The 21,229-nt window shown below is 45.8% G+C and overlaps 2 protein-coding genes across 3 annotated transcripts in view; one reads left to right on the top strand and one right to left on the bottom strand.

Moving 5' to 3' along the window:
- Window positions 1–6,118, top strand: part of WARS1 (tryptophanyl-tRNA synthetase 1) — a 21,170-nt gene extending 15,052 nt beyond the window's left edge. Inside the window, exons 9-11 of the mRNA XM_083840133.1 lie at window positions 593–766; window positions 3,746–3,886; window positions 5,628–6,118. Of these exons, the coding sequence (XP_083696259.1) occupies window positions 593–766; window positions 3,746–3,886; window positions 5,628–5,786 (474 nt within the window). The 3' untranslated portion in view covers window positions 5,787–6,118. The remainder of the gene's footprint in view (window positions 1–592; window positions 767–3,745; window positions 3,887–5,627) is intronic.
- SLC25A47 (solute carrier family 25 member 47) lies at window positions 4,970–21,229 on the bottom strand. 2 transcript variants are annotated; one of them, XR_014585584.1, is made up of 7 exons: window positions 20,722–21,033; window positions 14,807–14,850; window positions 14,465–14,536; window positions 14,019–14,201; window positions 13,050–13,323; window positions 11,039–12,151; window positions 4,970–9,086 (listed from the first exon to the last, which is right to left on the bottom strand). XR_014585584.1 is itself a non-coding variant. In XM_083840137.1 (6 exons), the coding sequence occupies exons 1-6, from the start codon at window positions 20,747–20,749 to the stop codon at window positions 11,865–11,867; spliced, it is 888 nt and encodes a 295-aa protein (XP_083696263.1). In that variant the 5' UTR covers window positions 20,750–21,229; the 3' UTR covers window positions 4,970–11,864. The 2 variants fall into 2 exon arrangements, 1 of the variants encoding a protein (XP_083696263.1); XM_083840137.1 differs by having other exon boundaries at window positions 4,970–12,151; window positions 20,722–21,229.

Raw genomic sequence — 21,229 nt, 5'->3', positions numbered from 1 at the left:
TGGTGTCACCAGCAGAATTTTGGGTTTCTTGATCATGGGATGGTCTACACAGCAGCAGGCCTGCTGGTGCCTGATGGGTTGCACCTTTCTCAGAGGAGGAAAAGGATTTTTGCACATGATTTAGCATGGCTGATACATAGAGCTTTAAGCTAGATTTGAAAGGGTAAAGCTTGCCATCTTGGTCGGTATTGACCTCCAAATCCTTGTAAATGTGTCTGTTAAGTGAGGGAATCAAAATGTACAGTGAAACTACAGAAATTTAAAAAAAAAAGGGGGGGGATTTGGGTTTTGTTTGTTTATTCCTCTGGATGGACCGAATTAGGGACATTGTTTAGTGGTACACTTGTGTTGTGGTTTGTGTTGTGTCCTGGAACCAGGACAACTTGGCAGTGGTAGGTTAATGGTTGGACTAGATAATCTTAGAGGTCTTTCCAACCTAAATGATTCTGAGTCTGAGAATTGGAAATAGGTTATGGAACTTTCTTTTTTTTTTCTTGATACCACCTGTTAAGGAATGAACAATCCAACACTAATCAGCCTTTAAAACACGTTTTTCAACTTTATTCTATGCTTTTACTGATTGTTGTTCCAGGACCCTTATTTTAGAATGACCCGAGATGTAGCACCTAGAATTGGATATCCTAAGCCAGCCTTACTGCACTCAGTCTTCTTCCCAGCCTTGCAAGGAGCACAGACAAAAATGAGTGCTAGTGACCCCAACTCCTCCATCTTCCTCACTGATACACCCAAACAAATCAAGACAAAGGTAAGGATCTTAAAAGCTTGAGCTCACAAAGCTTTATAACAAGTAGAGGTAGTGCTGCTCATGTTTACAATGGCAAATTTTTAATGTTTCCTTTGAACACGTGGACATATTTGCAACCTTTTTCCCATACATTTCATTGCAGAGCATCTTTAGCAGTTGACCAAATTACACAAATTTAGCTAGACTATCAAATGTAATCTTTTGCCTTGCCAACTAAGCTAACAGTGCAAACATTCAATAGAATAACATACAAAACATGGTGTTTGTTCATCTGATAGGTCTGAGTAATGGTGTAAGAATAAGATCTGTGGAGGCTCATGCTCTAGAAATAAATATTATGTTGCCATAGTTTTGGAATCTAACAGCCCTTGATGTAAATAAAATAAACAGCTCTTTCTTTTGACTGCCTCTCCATGCCAGGAGCACCAGGTGTTTCACAGTAGCGGTTAGAACACATGCCAGACTTTCCTTACTGCTTGGGGATCTGCTGCCATGCACTTCATCCTCAAATTTGCAAATAAATATTTTGCTTTTCACCTAACTTTTAGAAGGCCTATTTTCTCCTATCTGAGTATATTCCTAGTGCCCCTTTTAGTTCAAAGGAAAATCTCTCTTAACCTGTGTCAGATGATTAGGTTTTGCAAAAGTTCACATACGCTATAGTATTAAAAAAAAATAAAAATCAGAAAAAGGATTTGGAAATGGATAGATAGACAAGATAACTAGACATGAAGTAACTATCAGTCACAAAAAGAAAAAAGATGCGAATGTTGTTTCTGCTAGGTGGGCTTGGATTCATTGTCTTGTGGTTGACAAACCCATATATTGGTCAGATTCTTCTGCAGTCATTTCATAATAATTCCTTGTCTTATATAGAAACTGATTAAACAGTACGCTTTTGAAAAACTGGAATTCTTCATGTGTTTGGATGGTAAGAATTCCAAATTATTTGTACAGTTACAGAGTTGCTTTTTAAAAAGCACATATAATCTCAGAATAGAGGATACACTGTTAGGGGTAATATTGATAATATTCTTCCATTTTTCCTAGCAAATAGGTAGTAATCTGTGAAGAGATCCAAGAGGATTTATGTCCAATTAACAAATCCGACTTCTGCTACCTTTAGAAATGTGGGAAAAATAACAAAATAATTCTAGTTACTTGGAAAATAAAACTACAAAGAGTAAATCCGGAACACATTGTAAAACATCAAGTAATGGAGGACAAACTGAGAATCATTTCAGCTTCTGAAGCCCATCAAAAATTAACTATGGAAACAGTGCTTGAGTGAAAGACCAAATATTTTTATGGCCAAGAAATGAAAAATTAGAGTAGGAGAAGTGATTTCTGGTGATGCATGAAGGTTAAAAACAGAGTGCTGCTGCCGTACAAAAAGAATTACTGCTTGCAGCATTTTTCAGATCATTAGTACGTTGCTAAGTAATGAGATTCAAAACTTCCAGGTAACATAAGGTGAACAATTAGTAGCTACTGGAAAAGGCTGAGAAGCTTCTGGGAAATCCATTCAAAGCTGATGAATGGCAACATTATAATAAACTATTTTATCTGTAATAATTCAGAGAAAAGATCAATGCATCACCAGGTAAATCATTCAAACCTCAAGTCAATGCCAGAATATGTAAGAAATGAGCTCAAAACTAATGTAGGAAACATTTTGTATAAAACAATAATGTGCCTTCACCTGGCGTATTGTATTTAATCCCTCTCACTTCAGTAAGAAGAGAAACTGCAAAAAATATGGATATAGAAAAAAAAATCATACGAAGACTTTCAAAATCTAGTAAGGAACAGGTATGGGGAAGTGCAAAACAATACCTAAAATCTTAATTTTACAGATTCTGAGACAGTTATTCAGGTTGTTCTACGATATAAGAATAGATGTAAAGTGACAGGCAGTTTATTTTCTCGTGATATTCATTGGTGCATAATTTTTGTAATTCAATGCCACAAAAACATCGTCATACAGTGGTTAGAAAGAATCAAAAAAAACATGTTATTTGTGTTATATAATACAGATAATAAGAATGTTCTGAAATGGCAAATATATAACAGTTCCTAAGTACCAGAACTAGTACATTCTTCCTTCATAGGCATGTGTGTCTCCTAGCTGGGTGGTGTTGATGTCTGAATAGATAGAAGATTCAAAGAAAGCCCACCTTATGGTTGAAGAAGGCTTTTCTCCTGTTCCTGTCTATTAGCTTTGTTTATATTTGTGGCACAGTTAGCGTCCTCTGAGATTTCTATACATGTAAAAAAAAAAAAAATTAAAAATATGCCAGTGGCTTCTGAATTAGCTGGGAGTGGGATTAGCAGGTAAATATATTCCCCAGTGCAGTTCATCTGCCCGTAGGAAGCTATGCATAAAAGAAAAAGTAGGGGGTTGGGAGTCAGCAAGTGTTCCATTTTTAGATTGAACAATTGTGCATTTGTCTAGTGATAGCCATTCTAGCTAGGGTTTTGTAATGTTCAGCCTTGCTTTCTTTTGTTTTCCTCTTCCCTGAAAAAGAGTCTAGGTTCTCTCTAGGATTTCTTCAAAAATTCTCCACGCCTTCTTCATCTCTTTCAAAATTAATTTCTTGATGGGATGAATATCCTATTTCTTCTTACAGAAGTACATTTTCTGTAAGTACGAAGTCCATCCAACAGGCAACAGCTTCAGCAAAAGGGACTTAAATTTTTTTTTCACAAAATATGGTGTGGATTATTTTTGATTCTTGCTTCATTTTTGGTCTGGCTATGCAACCTGTGGAGTATGTACGTAGCATTTTTCTCTGCTGACTTCCAATGACTGCCTTTTGCCTTCCTGCTTCAGTCTTGATGCTCTGCATTAACTTGTCCCAGTCACCCTTGAGCTTCTCCTTAATAGAGGATTTGGAGGATTGTGATGTACCTCTGTTTACAATACAGCAATCTGCAATTTAGTAGAAATTATACCATAAAACCATTGCATTGTTTCAGATTAACAAGCATGCCTTCTCGGGAGGCAGAGATACTATTGAAGAGCACAGGAAGTATGGAGGTAACTGCGATGTCGATGTGTCTTTTATGTACCTGACTTTCTTCCTTGAAGATGATGACAGGCTTGAACAACTGAAGCAGGTAAATAGCCAACTTGAAGAGAGTATTATTCATTCCTTACTCCAAGGCTGTAACTAAGTCCTCCTGTGAACCTTCTGCAGGAAGGCAGTTGTGTTGTTATTCTTATGGTCTGCATTCCTTACAAGTATTTATATTAAGACCTCTGTATTTTTGTTGCAATGTTCACCTTTCTCACAAGTCGTCCTTTTTTTTTTTTTTTTTTTTTAAGAAAAGTTTTTAATTTCCAAGCATTTTCATAAAGATCTCCAACACTGTAGGGCAGTATCTCCCCAACTTTTTCAATGATACCACCTTAGGATTAATGATATTTTTAATTGTATAATGAACTCTGCCTGTTCCATATGTGTAAAGTACCTGAATACTCTGCAGCTCCAAAAGCTTGCTGATCTTTTTTTTTCTTATTATCAAAAGAAAGGTTATAATTATGAGGAGTTGATTAAATGAGCCCAAGCACAAGCTGCTTTGTATAGGTTACACTTCCCTAAACCTGTTTGGCAGACTTCTGTCCCTAGGGATGGTAGCAAGGCATTTCACTGCCTTCAATTTTGGTGTCATATCAATACTAGGCAATACACCTTCTTTGGAAGGCAGTATATTTAGTTAATAGTACCCACGTCATATTGGTTTATCACCTTTCTCCTGGTGGAAACAGCTGCAAGAAGGGCAAGAGCTACAGATTCTTCTCTAACCTTCTGCTCTTTCCCACACAAGGACAGGGTTGGATAGCTACTAAACCCCTGGAAATCTGTTGCAAATTCATTATGGAAATCTAGTACTTTTGACATGCCGAGCAATTTTCCATTAGTCTCCAACCACTGAAACAAAATCAGTACAACTCTGCTACAGGGGGCGCAAAGCCTGTACTACAGTCAGCAGCTTACAGCACTGATGCCTCAGAATCAGATTAGAAAACATGAAGTTTGTGCCTATAGTGGCATTAGAGGAGCTGTTCCAGTTATGGTACCACAGGGAGAAGCTTTCAGAACTGGGTACTCAGAGAAAGCAACATCAGTGTTATTGAGAAAGAGGAAAAAAAAAAAATTAAAAATAAAAACTGAAATTAAAACAGTTCATTCTTGTTAAGATATTTTACTTATTTTATAATACCAATTCAGTATTACAAATGGCTTAATCGCAAGGGGAAGTAAGTTTGTCATGTTTATTGTCATTTCAAATCATAGTTGAACTGCCCCAGCCATGTTTTCTAACCGGGGCTGAACCTAGTCACCTGTTTAGCTAAAGTGTTTTCAGTAGCAGAGCAATTGCATGGCTTACCCACTGTGAATATGAATACTCCTGTGAACAGAGATTCTGAGTTCTTTCCTGTAAAAAGGATACTTCAGTCACATCTAATACCTTACCCAAACTAGATGAGAGAACCATATGAGAATTTGAGCCCAGCTTAGGGTAACTATTTATTTGAAATGGTATTTAAGGGAGAAAAACGGTTTCCTGCAAATAATTACAGGATTTCCCAATTAAATTCTTGTGAATGTATCTTATTTATTCCATATAATTAGTCATACATTAAATTGCCTTTTAAAAGATTTAAGGCAGTTGGGCAACAAGCAATTTTTACAAGTTACATTTTCAGAGTGATACCACATGATCTTTTAAGGCATGTGCTTGTTTTTAAGACATCCAGATCTTCATTTGCCACGGCCAGGCTTTTAAAGAAATATTTGTCAGTAGGTCCTTTTCCATACAGCACCATATTTAGCAAGCAACACTTTCTTGACAGGCATACACAAGTGGGGAACTGCTCACAGGGGAGCTGAAGAAGGTGCTTATTGAAACATTGCAGCCCATGATAGCAGCTCATCAAGAGAGACGGAAGCAGGTCACAGATGAAGTGGTGAAGCAATTCATGACTCCACGGAAGCTAGCTTTTGAATTTTGAAGAAATGCTTATGTAACTTACCATTCGATGAACCAAAATTGACTAACTGTTGTCTTCTGTTGTATATGATCATTCCCTAGTTATGTACAGCCTGCAATCACTGCTTTATAAATATTGCTCTTAGTGAGTTACTTCCTGTGAACATCAGAGTACATGAAAAATTGAAAACTGGACTCATAGCTACTTAAAATCAAAGTGTGTTAATAAAGGCATTGAATCTGTACAAGACAGAATTACCCAATCTTGCAGTGAGGCATGTCTGTCAGCACAAGACTGTGTTTTATTGTATTTCATGTTGAAAATATAAATAAAAATGCCATTTTAATGATGAAGTCTAACTTGTAAATTGTTGTAGATATGTTGTTAGGAGGTCGTATCGCAAAGTAATAACTGGTAGCTCCATTGTTTTCTGTGTAGCTTGGTTTACTAGACTACGTGTCCTTTGGGGCTACTGGGAGCATGCTGCACACACAAAGTGGGTGTTACAAAGCAGATTACACAGTAACTTAGGCCTTGGATCAATGCAAAAGGAGCGGAGATCTCTGAATTGAACATGGGAGAAAGAAAATCAGACTGGTTTTGCAATCCTCTTCGTCTTTGACCTGGGGCAAGTTTCACTGTATTTCTGTTTCTATTTAACTGGTCTGAATGCCTCTGAAGGAAAGAGGCAATCACAAGGTTATGAAGTTCCTTGATATTCTCAAGTGGAAGATATTAGAGAAATGCAAATTTTAGTTATGAAAATACTAAATGCTAAATCATACTGTGAATATGAAGTTGCTGCTGGACGCAGGGATACTTACAGTGCCGCCCTGTCCTGTTCTTCTGCACCAGGTCAAGATAGGGGTACTTACATTTTAAGATGTATTTAAGAGAGAAAATACACTTTGTTAAAATACCTCATGTAATATCTCAGTATCTCCTTTCTTAAAATGATCTGTAATGTCTGCTATGATTTATGAAAAAAAATGAATAATTTGCTAATTTGTTTCTGTATGTACAGTGCTGAATGGAAACTATTAGATCTGTCTTCTATTTATATAGAACATACAGTTGCTAGCCCAGACAGCCTTATCTAAATCAAATAAAAATACCTTTGATAATACAGGTGGGTATTGAGGCATGGTATTTGCAAATCATTTCGAACATAAGGAAAGCACTAGAATAAGGTGTGAAAGATTTAAAATTTAACAGGTTCTGTAGTGTGGGGGCTAGTGGACACTTAGTGATTTTAGCATTCTTTTAAAAATAAAAAAATAAAAAAAAAATGCACTTTAGTCTGTAAACCCTTGAAGTCAGCTGATTACACTTGAGTTGAGGGAAAAGTTTCACTGACTTGGAGACCTTGCATCAGCCTGTTAGCACGTGAAGAATGGGTTGGATTATTTGCCCAGCCTGGGGCCGGTGCTGCACCCTTCCCAGCTGTAGCAGTTCTGCACCACAGTGCACACATCCTCCCCAGCAATGGCCGGCGTTTCTGAGGTGGAAATGCCTGTGCACCAAGCTGTATATGAAGTAGCACTGCTAGTGTTATCATCATATTTGTGCAAGGGACTGAGGGGAGAGAGAAATGCAAAGCAAGCTTAGTCCTACTGTATGTGTTCCAAATGTGTGCTGGAAGATCAATGCCTAGGTTTTGTCTTTTTCTTTACAGTTTGTGTGACCTGGTATCGCTAATCTAATGTCATGGACTTAATATATTAAAGCAAACATTTACCAGCCACTACCTCTCTATAACCCATGAGTACAGTATCTTAGTGCTGACAAGCGTTTAACAATCAATAGAAAAGCATTTTTTTTAAGTGTTTGTGCAATTCTTAGAAAAGAAAAATAGCTTCTTAAATACAGTAGCAAATAAACTAATATGTGGTAACTGTAGACTTCAGTGATGACCTTCCTGTTCTCGCAGTCTGCTCTTTGCTGTTTTTAAGCTATGCATAGAAGAAAAGACTTCAAGTGACTTTTAAAGGGCTTTTATAAACTTATAATGCAAATTTCTTCTTGAAAACATTATATGCAGAACTGTCCTGCAAGATTTATTTCATTAGCTAAGAATTTAGTTACTCGGGGGGCGGTACCTCACTTGGGGGGAACCTCATCACGGTCTACAACTTCCTCGCGAAGGGGAGTGGAGAGGCAGGTGACCTATTCACTGTAAACACCAGTGATAGGACCCGCTGGAACGGTGTTAAGCTGAGGCAGGGGAAGTTTAGGCTGGACATCAGGAAGAGGTTCTTCACCGAGAGGGTGGTCGCACACTGGAACAGGCTCCCCAGGGACATAGTCACTGCACCAAGCCTGTCTGAATTTAAAAAGCGATTAGACTGTGCACTTAGTCACACGGTCTAAACTTTGGGCAGACCTGTGCGGTGCCAGGAGTTGGATTAGATGAGCCTTATGGGTCCCTTCCAACTCGGGATATTCTATGATTCTATGATTCAGGAAGGGGAAGTACACTGTAGGAGAAATAGCAGTGTGTTCTACTCTAATTAGGTATATGGATTAATTTTATAACACAGCAGTTAAAATCTGTCCTGAAAGTTTTAGAAAGGAAAGTGATTGCAAAATGAATACTTGTTTACTGAGCAAGCGATGTGCTTACAAAATGTGCTTCTGAAATGACAGTTTCTCAGAGGAGTCTTGGTAAGTTCCTAAATCTGCTGCAATTATAATTAACGTCCCAGAGGTATTTAGAGGTTAAGACAAGGCAGTCTTCAAACGTATAGGTGAAATGTCTAATGACATTATCAGGCAATGTTCATTACATTTTCCTCAACTTGTAATATTTTGTTTATCTCACTGTAATAAAAATGTAGATAAAAGTCTGTATCAAACTTGTTTGGTGGTTGTTTTTTGTTTTTTTCTTTTTAACTTTTAAAAGGCTTAATTTACCTTATTTTTGACCTCTTCCTTCCCTTCTGGTTGTTGATTTAGTCACCCCACGGAGTTGGTCATTGTTTTGATGTCCAGTGCCTTTCAAATAGTGAAAAAGGGGGCCTTGTAACCCCGTCTATCTAGTCTTAACAGATAAACCTCAGATTGCTCCCAGAGCAAGGTAATGAAGGATTAACAGGTTGCAAGGAACACTGGATGTTGAATTTCCTTGTGTACAGCAGCCAGCTTAGAAACAAGGGGAGGTCAATGTGACCTGTTACCATGATGTTTCTGTAGGTTTGGTGTGAAAGACTTGCACTTAAATGGGCTCCAGCTGTCTGGGGAGCACAGATTCTGAATAGCTTCACTTGGCTTTTCCACAGTCACTAAGGGGAATACTGAAACCTGTCTGGATATTGTTAAACACTGTCAGAGAAAACAGGAACTATCAGCGACATGAAGCAGAATGTGACTTCAAAAGAAAAATTTCTTTATTCACAGCCAGCAAGTTTGTTACTGAAAGAAATAGTCTATGCAGAGAGCTATGTGGTATCTTCATTCTGCTGGCTGGCCTTCAGCTGGATATCAGAAGAAATAGTTCTGTGATTATCAGAGAAGCAAATAGAGTAGCTGAAGGTCAAGGTAATACAAAGGAATCAGAAAATAAAGCAGCCAAGTTCTGAAATCCACAAGCCAAGCACCCAGCTTGCTGTATATGTAGTTAATTGCACAATATGTACACTGTGTAGTGTCGTTAAACAAAAGTCAGTTCTTATTTATGTGCCTGGGTTTACAGTGCTTACACAGACAATACCTTTGCCTGGGGGTAGTTTATATCAGCGTGAACTAACTGTGGGTTCTTGCTCTACAGCAGGTTGCCAGCCATACTCTGTGTGTGTATTTTTTTTCAATAAAGGCTTGTGGGACACTGGATTCCAAGCAGTTAGCCTCCTGAAATAAGTTGTCTAGTTACAATTTACCTCTAATCCAGTATTTGTTCAGGCTAGGTGAGAACCTGCTTTTATATGATGCTGAATACCTGGAGGCTCACATTTCTCAACTCCTCTCACTTGCTTCCACGGTTGTTCCCACTAATTTTATAATTCATTTGTAATTCCTACTTCTTGAAAAAAGGTGTATGGCAGTTACACCCACAGGAAGAGGCATTTTTAGTCATCTGAATGCTTGAACTTATTGGGTAATCTGAGCTATTTTTGATTAGATTTTTTTTCAAACCTCAGGCTGACCATGGATGGTATCGACACTGCCTAATAATAAATGGTTGTTTTGTCTGATATACAGGCATATTTTGCTGTCTCTGTTCACAAGATATAATGCCTGAGAAGTAAAGTCAGCTGAGAATAATATGGTGTAAAGAAACTTGATTCCAGAAAACATCCCAACAGAGCTGGGATAAATCCCTGCCCTACTGGGACAGCACTCAGATGCATCCCTTGTAGAAAGAGCTGAAGGTAGTAATCTCTTAGGAACCGTCTTAAGAGAAATTCCAAACCTTTAGGACTCAATTAAATCTTCTGTTGTAAGGACTTTCAGATAAAGGAGGTTTGGAGCTGACATCCTGAAAGTGTAAGTGGAGATTGTAGCTTGCTGAGGCCGTACACGCTTTGGGATAGAGTCAGATTCAGTGTTGGGTCTTTCATTTCACTCCCCTGTAAGGTGACATACTCTGCACCTGTCTGGCCTCTTAAACCTGCTCTTGAATCAGCTGCAAGATCTGGACAGACTCAGACCAAAATTCTGATAATTGTTCAATAGTATGGCTGTGAAGAGGTCTAAATAGCAAGTTGAAGGCTTAGATTTCAGGACAGTTCTGGAACGTTTTACTAGTTTATATCTGAAAGAGATTGCCTTTATTCTTTCCTAGTAGCATCTGAAATTTTTAAACTTGTCCTCATAGTAGAAGATCCTTTCTTTCATGTCCAGGGTACCTGCCAAGTCCTGCCTGCTGCAAAATTGCTGTTAGTGTAATCAGGTCTGTGCTATCAACTGCTAAAAGTGCATGTGGACCAGGTCACCAAACTGAGTAAGAGAACTCATTTTAAAAAATGGTCTTCCTCTTTCCCTCTAAAAAAGCACGTTTCCAGCAAGTTCTGATGGGGGAACAGATCCAGCCCAGTCCAGAGTTCACCACCCAGGGAGAAAAATGGAGAAAGAAAATATCTACATTGCTTCTGAGCCAGGACCAGCAAATTAAGATTAAAGCCAGATTCCATCAAAATGTAACTTTGGAAAAAAAAAAAAATACATTTGGCTGCTCCTAACAATGCATTTTTAAGTGAAAAGAGGATGCTTTTTTTTTTTTTTTTTTAAGTAACAAGTCTTATGCTATACAGTTTTGCAATTCTTCTTTAACTTACCTAGCTGCCCAACGCACAGATTTCATGGCGGTCTCTCCCCTGAGGAGCAAAGCTTTCTTGCATCCAGCCCAGCCCTCCTTGCAGGACCAGAGCGGGTTGTGGAAGCTCTGGCCACCACCAGGCATGCGGTGCGCCCAGCTGCCAGAAGGGGACTGAGGATCTGCGGCTGGGGACTACGCTGGGAGAAAAACACGTGATTTCCAGAATCAATGCCTGTTTTCACTTCCAATGAGGCCATTAGAGCGATTATGTAAGCAGACCATCTCTGCCACTCATGAAGAAATGCCAGGAAAAAGCAAGGAGATTCATATTTCACCCGCTACCGAAGGGATGTAATCGTAGAGAACTTGGGCAGAATTACAGCTGGGGATGAACGGTCCACCAGCTGTGGCTTGAAGCACAAATATGTAAATTGCTCAGTGAATGCCTTACAGGACACACCGCATAGTGTTAAATCGTACACAAAGTCCCTTCAACTTCAGCAGTGAAGGTTGTTTTCTGTGCTGGTAGGTAACAAAATGAAACCTTTCCCAAAATCTCTAGGACTAGCAGCTTTTTAGAGCACAAATATTTGCAGATGTCTCAGAGGCTACGGTATAAATACATTAACAAGATAAATGGGATGTTGTACACAAATGCAAGACTCCCTGATGAGTTTGTAATCCTATAAGAAGAACACAAGGATGTCAGTCATCTGGCGTTGTGCTGAAATGTCCCTGCTTACTCTGTCCATCAGCGGAGAGCAGAGCTCAGCGGCTGTGCGTGTGTTGTGCTACAAAAATAAAACAACCTGAACAAAATACACCTCACAACAGAGCTGCGTGAGCTACTTTTTGTTTGTAAAATGATCTGTAAATCTCAGTACAGCTTCGTATGTGACAAACACCACCATGTTCACAGGAAAGGCCCGAATGCAGTTCAACCCCAGACCCTTGAAAAGCACTTTCACGCCCTCCTCTCTCACGCTTTGTCTCGCGCAGTGGATGAGGCCCCTGTACTTGTGCTGCCCCGATTCGTCCACTTGCATCCGTGATTTGAGGACGTCCATGGGGGTAGCTAATCCCCAGGCCAGGACTCCAGCAAAGCCACCAGAAAGCAGCACGACCAGGAAACCTGCGGGCGAGAGGGAGGAGCAGTGAACTCCGGCCTTGCACTGGTGTGGCTAGAAGCAGCTCAGATTTGTTTTCCCCAGACACTTTAACTCCTTCCAAATCTCATGCTACAAACAATTTTAGGGGCAGGGGAGCGGGCACGGAAGGAGCTGTAAGGCCACGCACGCTGTGTGAAGGACTTGGCCTTCCCAGGCCTGCATCGCCCCTCGTGCCACGCTGCCATCCCAGCAGGACACGTCGCGGCTCCCCACGACCGGCTGCGCTGAGCCATGGCCACAGCCGGCCCTGCTCCTGCAGGACGACGTGTAAGGGAGCTGGCAGCCTCTTAGGGAGCCAGACAAGCGCAGGATGGGGGAGCTGCAGCTCAAAGAGCGAGCTGTGCTTCCTAAATAGACAAGGAAGAGGAAGAGGGCATGCTCTCCTCAAGGTGCTTAGCAAACACGAGCTTTTTTAACCTTCGTGTTTTCCAGCAGCTAATTTTTGTCCCGCTCTTGCAGCTGTGTGATCTCACACTGACCACGTGGCCCCTTGGTTTCACATCATGCTCATTTTTGCTTTCATCGCAGGGGCTGGTGCAGGGGCAGCACGGCTTCGCCGCCACACACACCAGGTGTGAAGCAGCTGAGAGCCCTCACGCCTGCTTCAGCTGGCTCTGCTTATTTCTATGTCTCTCAGGAAGATGCTCATTGGGGAATGGCACCTATGTGGTCATTTCTGAAACCTGATGGTTGTTTTTTGTAGCCAAATCACAGCTGGGAGACTTCAGACCTGGCCCATCGTGAGCCCCTCCTGTAGCACACCCACCATAGCCCCAGCAGCCTGAGAGCACAATTTCCCTCTTAGCCTGGTACAAAATTAGCCACTTTTGCAGGTGATGCCAGATGTTTTCCCATACCTACCTGGTTTATTTCTCCCAGTTGGCGTGAGCCAGTCACAGAGGGTAGAATAGGTAAGGAAATATATTGCAGAAGAAGAGCAATCCCTGCAGAGCAATGCAGAGCAGCCCTTGTAGAGACCCCCAAACCCTTCCTCCTTGGCGATCACCTTCAGACAGTGCAGAGACCCTCGGTACTTTGGCTTGGAGTTGGACTGGGGAGACGTGGCAGAAGGATGGGGGTTCCTCTGGGTCTGCATCCGAACTTTAGCCACTTCACTGGGTGCCATCAGCACAACCTGTAATATTAGAGGATGTAACTTTAACTTTCACTTTTAAACTGTGATCCGCATCCTGCCTGAGCCCTCAGATAAAGTCTCCCACCTTTTCAGGCAATATTGTTTATTATCTAACACCAGGATTGCCTCCACCTGCCTGTGACTGCGTGCGTGTTTCCTCCCGGGGCAATGGGCTTCACGGTGCCTGCAGATGCCCACAAACATCCATCTGCCTACGGGAAACTGCTCCGGAGCTGCCCCACACCACGGCACTGCCTGCTGTGGGCACACGTTAATTCCTCTGGGTGACGGCTCCTGTTGTCCCCAGCCCCACAGTGCTCCAGATGAGGAGTTGCCTTTCTGTCCTTTTTTGACAAACTTTTTGCAGGCAGGCAATACCCGCAGGCAGCCCTCAGAGACCAGCCAGGTCTTTCTGACCTCTACCCCTGCCAATACACCAGTCCGTGTTTTGCACACTGATTTACGTCTTTCTTACATAAACCTGCAATTAGAGCCACTGGGAACGTTTGCTGCCCGGGTTGCTTTTCTTCCTTGATGTTTTGTTTTGCGTTTGCCAAGGTCGCAGAGCAGGACCCCACGAGAAAACAAGCCAGCCTCCCGCTGAGCCCCCGGCAGAAAACATCGCCGCTCTTCCAGCCCCATGTGTCTGTGAACAAGACCCCTGGTTGTGCTTTCCTGCTTGGCTGCTCGCCTACCCGCACGGCACCAGCGGCACCTCCAGCCAGGGAAACGTCCAGCTTGGAAGGCTCGGCGTCAGCAGCGCCGTATCGCAGCTTGCAGATGTTACAAAGGAAGTTTCTGTAGGTGCCAAATGAAACGGACGAAATCAGCGACACTGAGAAAACCGATGCAGACACCCCTTTGTAAAATCCCAAAACCTGGTTGGAAACAGAGAAAAAAAAAGACTTTTAAGAGAGAATGGCAAGGGAATGTATCTGCTTGAAAACACTGTCCATTCACGGCTGAGCCAAAGCTTATTTACGTCTTACAGATCAGTGGCAAAGCTAAAATTCATCCTAACCTTTCTCCCAGCCAGTGCTTGTATAACTGCTGCCTGTCCTCCCCAAGCTAAGGCAGCTCTGCTCCTCTGAAACGAGAAGCCATCCATAACCTGTATCAGTGACTGGTGAGAGGTACCTACTTTTTCTGTCCTGTACGTTTCTTGAATGCAGTGCCAAATGCCCTTGTAATGCCTCTCCGTCTGAATTCTCACCTACAAATACAGAGGCAACTTAGAAATACGGACATCAGGTTTAAAAACCATCAACAAATGCCATAGCAAAGTAGTTAATCAGCCATAAAATAGCACACACACCCTCAAAAAAAAAATCTTAAAGAGAAAACCAACACAAATAAAACAAAATATGTTGCTGTGACAAAACTGAAAGCACACAGTCATGGGACTTGTTTTCTGAAAGGAGAAAAACAGCCAGATGGGCTATTTGTGTTCAGTCTGTGGTCGAGAAATAGTTTCAACAGGTACCTTCACTGTGTCCAGCGGATACCCCACTGCTGTGCTGAGGCCACCTGAAACAGAGAGGTTTTTGCAGACGGTTACCAGCACACACCACGACAGGCCCTTTTCCCCAGGAGGTCACTAAGGGGATGGCAGGGAAATGCAGCTGCAGAGCCCGGCAGTCCCTGGCAGCAGGTCGCTCTCCAGCTCCGGCTCAAATGCCTGAGCCAACAGTGACGGAGCAAAACGCGTGGGTTTCACTGAGAGATCAAAGCATGCTCAGAGCGCGAATCTGAGCGCTACAGGAAATCTGACAGGAACAGTGATACCAGGGTGCGAGGCGGGGCTGGGAAGAACACAGAAAGCCTCGCTAGCTGCATGCATGCCACCAGCTGTGGGGGCTCTGTGTGGCCCTACGGAAAGGGGACCCGGTGGGAAAGCTGAGGGGATGATCCACAATACTGGGCTGTTTCTGTCCCCCCTCTCAGCTTCAGCACTAAAGCTTCTCTGGGTCATAAGCAAGCACCCTTGCATGAGGAGTGAGGCATGAGGTGGCTCCGGAACAATTTTGGCTCTCCGTGCTTGACTTGGGAATATTAAGGAATAAAAGCCACAGTCACGAGGACACCTATCAGAGAGGGGTGGTCCCTGGGCACTACAGGCTCTCAGCAACCTCTCTTCTGCCTTGAAGACAGCAGCAGTGCTCCTGCTGCCTCCTGCATGCTAGGGACCGGACACATGCTGGCTGCACTCCACAGGGCACAGCTGGAGCCCTGGGTGAGGACGTCATTGGGTTTTACACTATTTCATTAGCACTAATTCACTGGGTTAAGCCTCTGAAGAGCATCTCCCATGTGCACCAAACACTTAGTACCTTGCAAAAGCAAAGCAAGGAACAAAAGCAAAGGTTTGAAGGCTGGGGAGGAGAGAGCATTGTGCAGGAGGCCAGGCTGGTGTGGGACAGGGCAGGATGAAGGCGCAGCGAGGGTATAGCACAAAGCTGGCGTGCCCAGCAACACGCCCTGCACGCAGCTGCCTGGGAGAGCAGCACCATTTCCAGCGTGCTAGGGGGATTTGTCAGCCCTGCATCAACACCCAGCCTCAGCTCGAGACCTTAAAATAGCCACCGGCCTTGGAAGCGCATTAATCCTATCAGACAACGTCTCTGCCTCGGTGGCAGATGAGGAGAGTGAAGGAGCTGCACCGTGGATGTGGCAACAAGTAGCTCAACCTCCATCCCCGCATCACCACCACAGGACGGGGCACGGGGCCTGAGCAGCTGAATTCCTCCCGGTCTGTGGATGCCAAGCGAGCTGAGAGGGGATCAGGCTGGGCGACAGCAGAGCTGTACCCCCGTGAGTCATTTACAAAGAGATCGAGCTCGTGAGTGAGCCCGTCAGGGCAGTCGCAGACACAGTGCACAGCTGGAAATGGCCTCCCAGTGACTCCTTCTTTAAAAAAGTAAAAGTTATTTTAAAATACAGTAGTTGCTGTGGGTGTTTCACTGGGCACATTCATCTGCGATTGCACAGGGCTGCCTGGGAGCTCTGAAAATGCTGCCGTGTTTTGGGGAAAAGCAGCAGCTGGTGGTGGGAGTCACCGGGAAGCAATCCTGAAGGGCACAGCTCAGAAGAACACAACCGACAGCTCCCTGCTTGCAGGAAAATGAGGGTTGTTCTGCAAGAGTCTCTGCACACAGATAAATAACAGCAAAGGTAAAAAAAAAAATGGGCCAAGAAATGACTTTCTGTATTTCTGGACCAAAATGGGAGAAGGTTGGAAGAGGGGGGGAGCACATGTAACCCAGCTGGAAGGAGCGAAGCGGCCGTGCTGTGCAGGCAGTGACAATGCACCGAGTCACCCGGGGCCACCTGCCCTGTGCCAGCTTCCTGGCCGGCAGCAGGCAGCAAACACGGGTTTGTTTGCCCCAAACCAGCCTGCTTCGCTCTGCTGCTCAGCCCAAAGGGCTCCTGCCCACCTTGGTTCAAGGACCGACCAAATGGGGGGTACAGCATAAAGGTGAATTTCTCACTGCCCCCACCAGAGCGGAGGCGTGAGCCCCAACACCTCCAAGCAACCAGGGCCTGCTGTGAACTGTGCTCCCTAAGAGCCAACGCAGTTAAGTTTTAAGAGCCAAGGAGCCCAGCCAAGTCTGTCAAAGGCTGAGGAAGAAGGGCTCCGCACAGTGTCACCTGATATTAATAGCCTGGGACAAAGATAGCATGACCCATACGTGCACTGTCTGCGGGGCAGAACCGAACAAGGCCAGCTATGCATAGCATGCATACAGGGAGAGGGGTCCCATGGGACACCCGGGGAGTAACACCACCCCGGCTGTGAGGGGAAGAGATGGCAAAGCCAGGTGAGTGATCCCCAGTGGGCTGCAGGGAGCCGCTTGTCATACCTACTGTATTTGGGATGTTCTCAGGCACTGCACAGGGGCTGCAGCATCCCCTACGCACACATCCCAAAAACGGGTAGCTCGCCTTCTCTTCACAATCAGGCCACTTTGGCCAAGCAATTAAAATAAGGAGGGGTCCTGGCGCGTTGGTCACAGCAATAGCAGGCAGCAGAGAGCAAGTGGCCCCGCACAGAGCCCAGGGGCCTGCAACAGCTCCCAGCGGGGGCACAGTCCTGGCTCCAGGACCCTGGAAGCAGCAGGGATCATGGCCTTGTGCTTTGGATGGGTAGACAGCAATTTCCAAAGGCCTTTATGTTGTGAAGAGCTGGGAGCATAAGAACCGTCCCATACCCTAAAGAAGCTGAGCTCCTTCCAGTAACGTGACCCTGGCTGTGGCCAGCAAGAGAGACAAGGAGACAGCACGTTCCCTCCATAGGTGGGCTATTTTATCTGCCCTTGGGCTGCGTGTGACCGCTGTGTAACCTCGCAGCAGGGTGCAGGGAAGCCGGGGTGTGCCGCAGCCCTGGCTGCTCTGCCACCCTGTCAGGGCGGTGCTGCGTGACTCAGCTGCCCCATCCCAAATCCCTGCTGCTGGGACAAGGACCGGGTCACCCCCAGGTCAGCGGTAGCCCCAGGCATCGGTGCACATCCTCTGCCAGGCACGGGCTGCTGCAGGAGCAGGGCTAGAAAACACACATGGGATCGTGGGGAAATTCAAGCTGGGAAGGACCTCAGGAGATTTCTGGTCCAACCTCTTCCTCAAAGCATAGCTGGATTTATTGGCCAGGAAGGATATCCTTACTGATAACCTGCTTTCTGGGGCATCCCACCCCATTTAGTGGTTATTGAAAGTCTCCATAGCCGCATGGTGTTGTCTCCTGGAGGCACAGCAGCAGGTCGCTGCTTTCCAGGCTGAAGATGCTGACCCTGTCCCACGGACACAGAAGCAGTAGCTCGGAGCAGATGCACAACAATTGTACAGGTGCCTGAGCCAGGCTGGGTGGTTACACGGGTTTCAGAAGGGCAGCATCTCCGCTGCTTTTCTGAGGTGCTCAAGCCATGCTTTGTCTAAAACACTCTGAAAACAGATCAAGGTCACAACTCTGTGGCCAACAAGGCCAAGTGCAAGGTCCTGCACGTGGGCCAGGGCAATCCCAAGCACAAATACAGGCTGAATGGAGAGTGGACTGAGAGCAGCCCTGAGGAGAGGGACCTGGGAGTGGTGGTTGATGAGAAGTTTGACATGAGAAGGCAATGTGTGCTTGCAGCCCAGAAAGCCAGCAGGGTGAGGGAGGTGATTGTCCCCCTCTGCTCTGCTCTTGTGAGACCCCACCTGGAGCCCTGCACCCTGATCTAAGGCCCCAGCACAAGAAGGACATGGACCTATTAGAACAAGTCCAGAGGAGGGCCATGAAGACGATCAAGGGGCTGGAGCACCTCTACTATGAGGACAGGCTGAGGGAGCTGGGGTTGTTCAGCCTGGAGAAGAGAAGGCTCCAGGGAGGCCCTATAGTGGCCTTCCAGTGCCTAAAGGGGGCCTACAGGAAAGGTGGGGAGGGACTCTTTGTCAGGGGGTGGAGTGCTGAGACAAGGTGGAATGGCTTTAAACTTAAAAAGGATAGAAGAAATTCTTCACTCAGAGGTTGGTGAGGCAGTGGTACAGGTTGCCCAAAGAAGCTGTGGATGCCCCATCCCTGGAGGTGTTCAAGGCCAGGCTGGATGGGGCTGGGGGCAACCTGGGCTGGTGGGAGGTGTCCCTGCCCATGGCAGGGGGTTGGAATAAGAAAGTGTGTAAGGTCCCTTCCAGCCCAAGCCATTCTGTGATTCTGTCATTCTGTTGCCATCTGTGTTGCCTCTTGAGTAGTTTGATGCACTCTAGTTGGGTTTGCAGCCTCTTTGGGAACACAAAATCTGCTTCAGCTCTAACAAACACAAACTGTGAAGTAAAGTCATCACCACAATATCCCAGTTCCCACAGAAAAGTTGTCCCAGCCCTGGAAGCTGTCCCATGTTGGGGTAGGCCCTGCAGCTTGGTTACCTTGCAGAAGCCTTTGTGTGAGCTCCCAGCAGGGAACAGCACAGCAGAAAACAGTCCTGTCTGCCAGGGAGAAGTTGCATTATACATCTTAGAAAAAAAACTGAGCTGGACACAGATGACAGGATGGAAAACCTTGCTCACAGACACTCTGTGGTCAGCGAAATGCATTAAGACAAGCAGATCCTTTCCTGGTCCCAGGTAGAGCCGCAGCCAGCACCCTGTCCAGCTGAGCCCGTTCTCAGGGCGCCTGGGGAGATGCTCGGTGCGCTGCCGGGTGGCGCACAGTGCTGGTGCTGGGCAGGGGGCACTACAATTAAGTTTATCCTTAAGTGGTTCAGCTACAGCTGTGCCAACAAAAACAAAGGCCTCCAACCAGCAAACACGGCCCAGCCCAGCCATTCGCATCACCCATCAGAGGAGGTTTGGTGAATCCCTCTGGGACAGGCTTCCCATTGCCAGCCCCAGCACAGGGCTCCCAACTCCTCTGCATGCTCTGAAGACAGCAAGGAAAGAGGAGGAGAGGGGCAAGCTGTCGGGGAGGGGTTGGTCCTCAGGAGGGGCCCTTCCCAAACAGGGTCCCCAGTCACCCCGGGAAGGTCAAAGCCTGGAGCAGCGCGCGCCTCCTGGGCTGGATGCTGCTGAGACACCGAGCCTCACCCTGCTTGCACCAAGAAGCAAAAAGGGGCAGCAGGGCAAAAGTCGTCCCAGTTCAGCAGCTCTGATGTGCAGGCTTGGGCTGGGCGTCCCAGCCACGTGGCCGGGTTACCTGGCCCCTGGCAGCGGCGACCCCAAGCCTCTTGTCCTGGTACTCGATGCCAGGCTAAATCTGGCAGGCAGATTTCAGAAGAGATACGAGCCCGGTGCCTATATTTTGTGGTTTAAAATAAAGCTGGGTTTGAGCAGCATGTGCTCTAAAAATGTCTAAAATTAAACAGCACATTTCTCCTTTTCCTTTTTGGAAGTGCAGCTAACCTATTTTCCCCCAGACTGAAGCCTGCTACGTAACACGCCTGCACAGAAATAACCACAGCAGCTGCCAGCGCATCTCAGCCCAAGACCACGCACATGCCGTTCGCTCAGACCTTCCTGGCTGCGACAAAGCCGAGCCTCCACCCCTCCCACCTTGCCAGCCGTGTCCTCAGCCCCCCCCCGTGTCCTCAGCATCCGCAGCCAGCCCCTGCCAGGACCCCCTCGGCCACGCTGGGATTTACTGCCCGGGCTGTACCCGCTGCTTTGTGTCCGCACGCAGCGTGTCCCACTTTGTCTCTCCTTTCCTCCCGCTGGAATCAGGTGGCAGATTGCAGGGCAATGACCTCAGACAAGGAAATTTCAGCGCGTTCTCTGCCCTGGTGACATTGCCCGCTTGTTAAAGCAGGAGAGGGTTTCACCAAGCAGCCCCCGCGGAAAGACTCCCGGCCCTGCAGCTGCGACCTGCCCGGTGGCTTAGCAGCAAGGAAACACAGCTACCCGCTTTCATCAACAAGCACCACTTTATTTATTTACCTCCGATGGCCCCGGCAATGAAATCCATCCTGACCAAGTCTGCTGCCTTAATTACCCTGAATTAGGGAGGTAGAAGAAGGGAGGATGCCGGCTCAGCCTTCCCCGAATCCTGCAGGTCCTTCAGAGACGGTGTGCTCTGCGATATGAATCACCTCCCTGCTGTCTTCTCTTGCCGCGGGGGGATTGTGAGCCCTGTGGATACTTGATGAATTTGTACACTGGAGGCAGGGACAGGAAGGCTGGAGCTGTTCCAGGAACACAGTGAATAAGTAATCCCCCGAACCCTGCAACGCTGCGCCAGAGCCTTTCTGCCTGGAAAATCACAAGGGGTGGTGCCTTGCAGGGTAAGGCTGGCTGTGAAAGGGCCATTTCCCATTGCACTCATTAACCCCAGCAGCCAGCCTGGCTCGGGTTTGACAGAGGACACTCTCGTCCTGCGTCACAGAGAAGCAGCACCGTGGCTGTGCAGGAGATGCGCCCCCATCCCACCCCCCCTCCTGACAGAGCA

The sequence above is a fragment of the Anser anser genome, assembly GCF_964211835.1.
Source record: "Anser anser genome assembly, chromosome: 5".
In the NCBI taxonomy this organism is placed as follows: Eukaryota; Metazoa; Chordata; class Aves; order Anseriformes; family Anatidae; genus Anser; species Anser anser.
The sequence above is the reverse complement of the archived record's forward strand: the minus strand, read 5'-3'. Positions and strand labels throughout refer to the sequence as shown.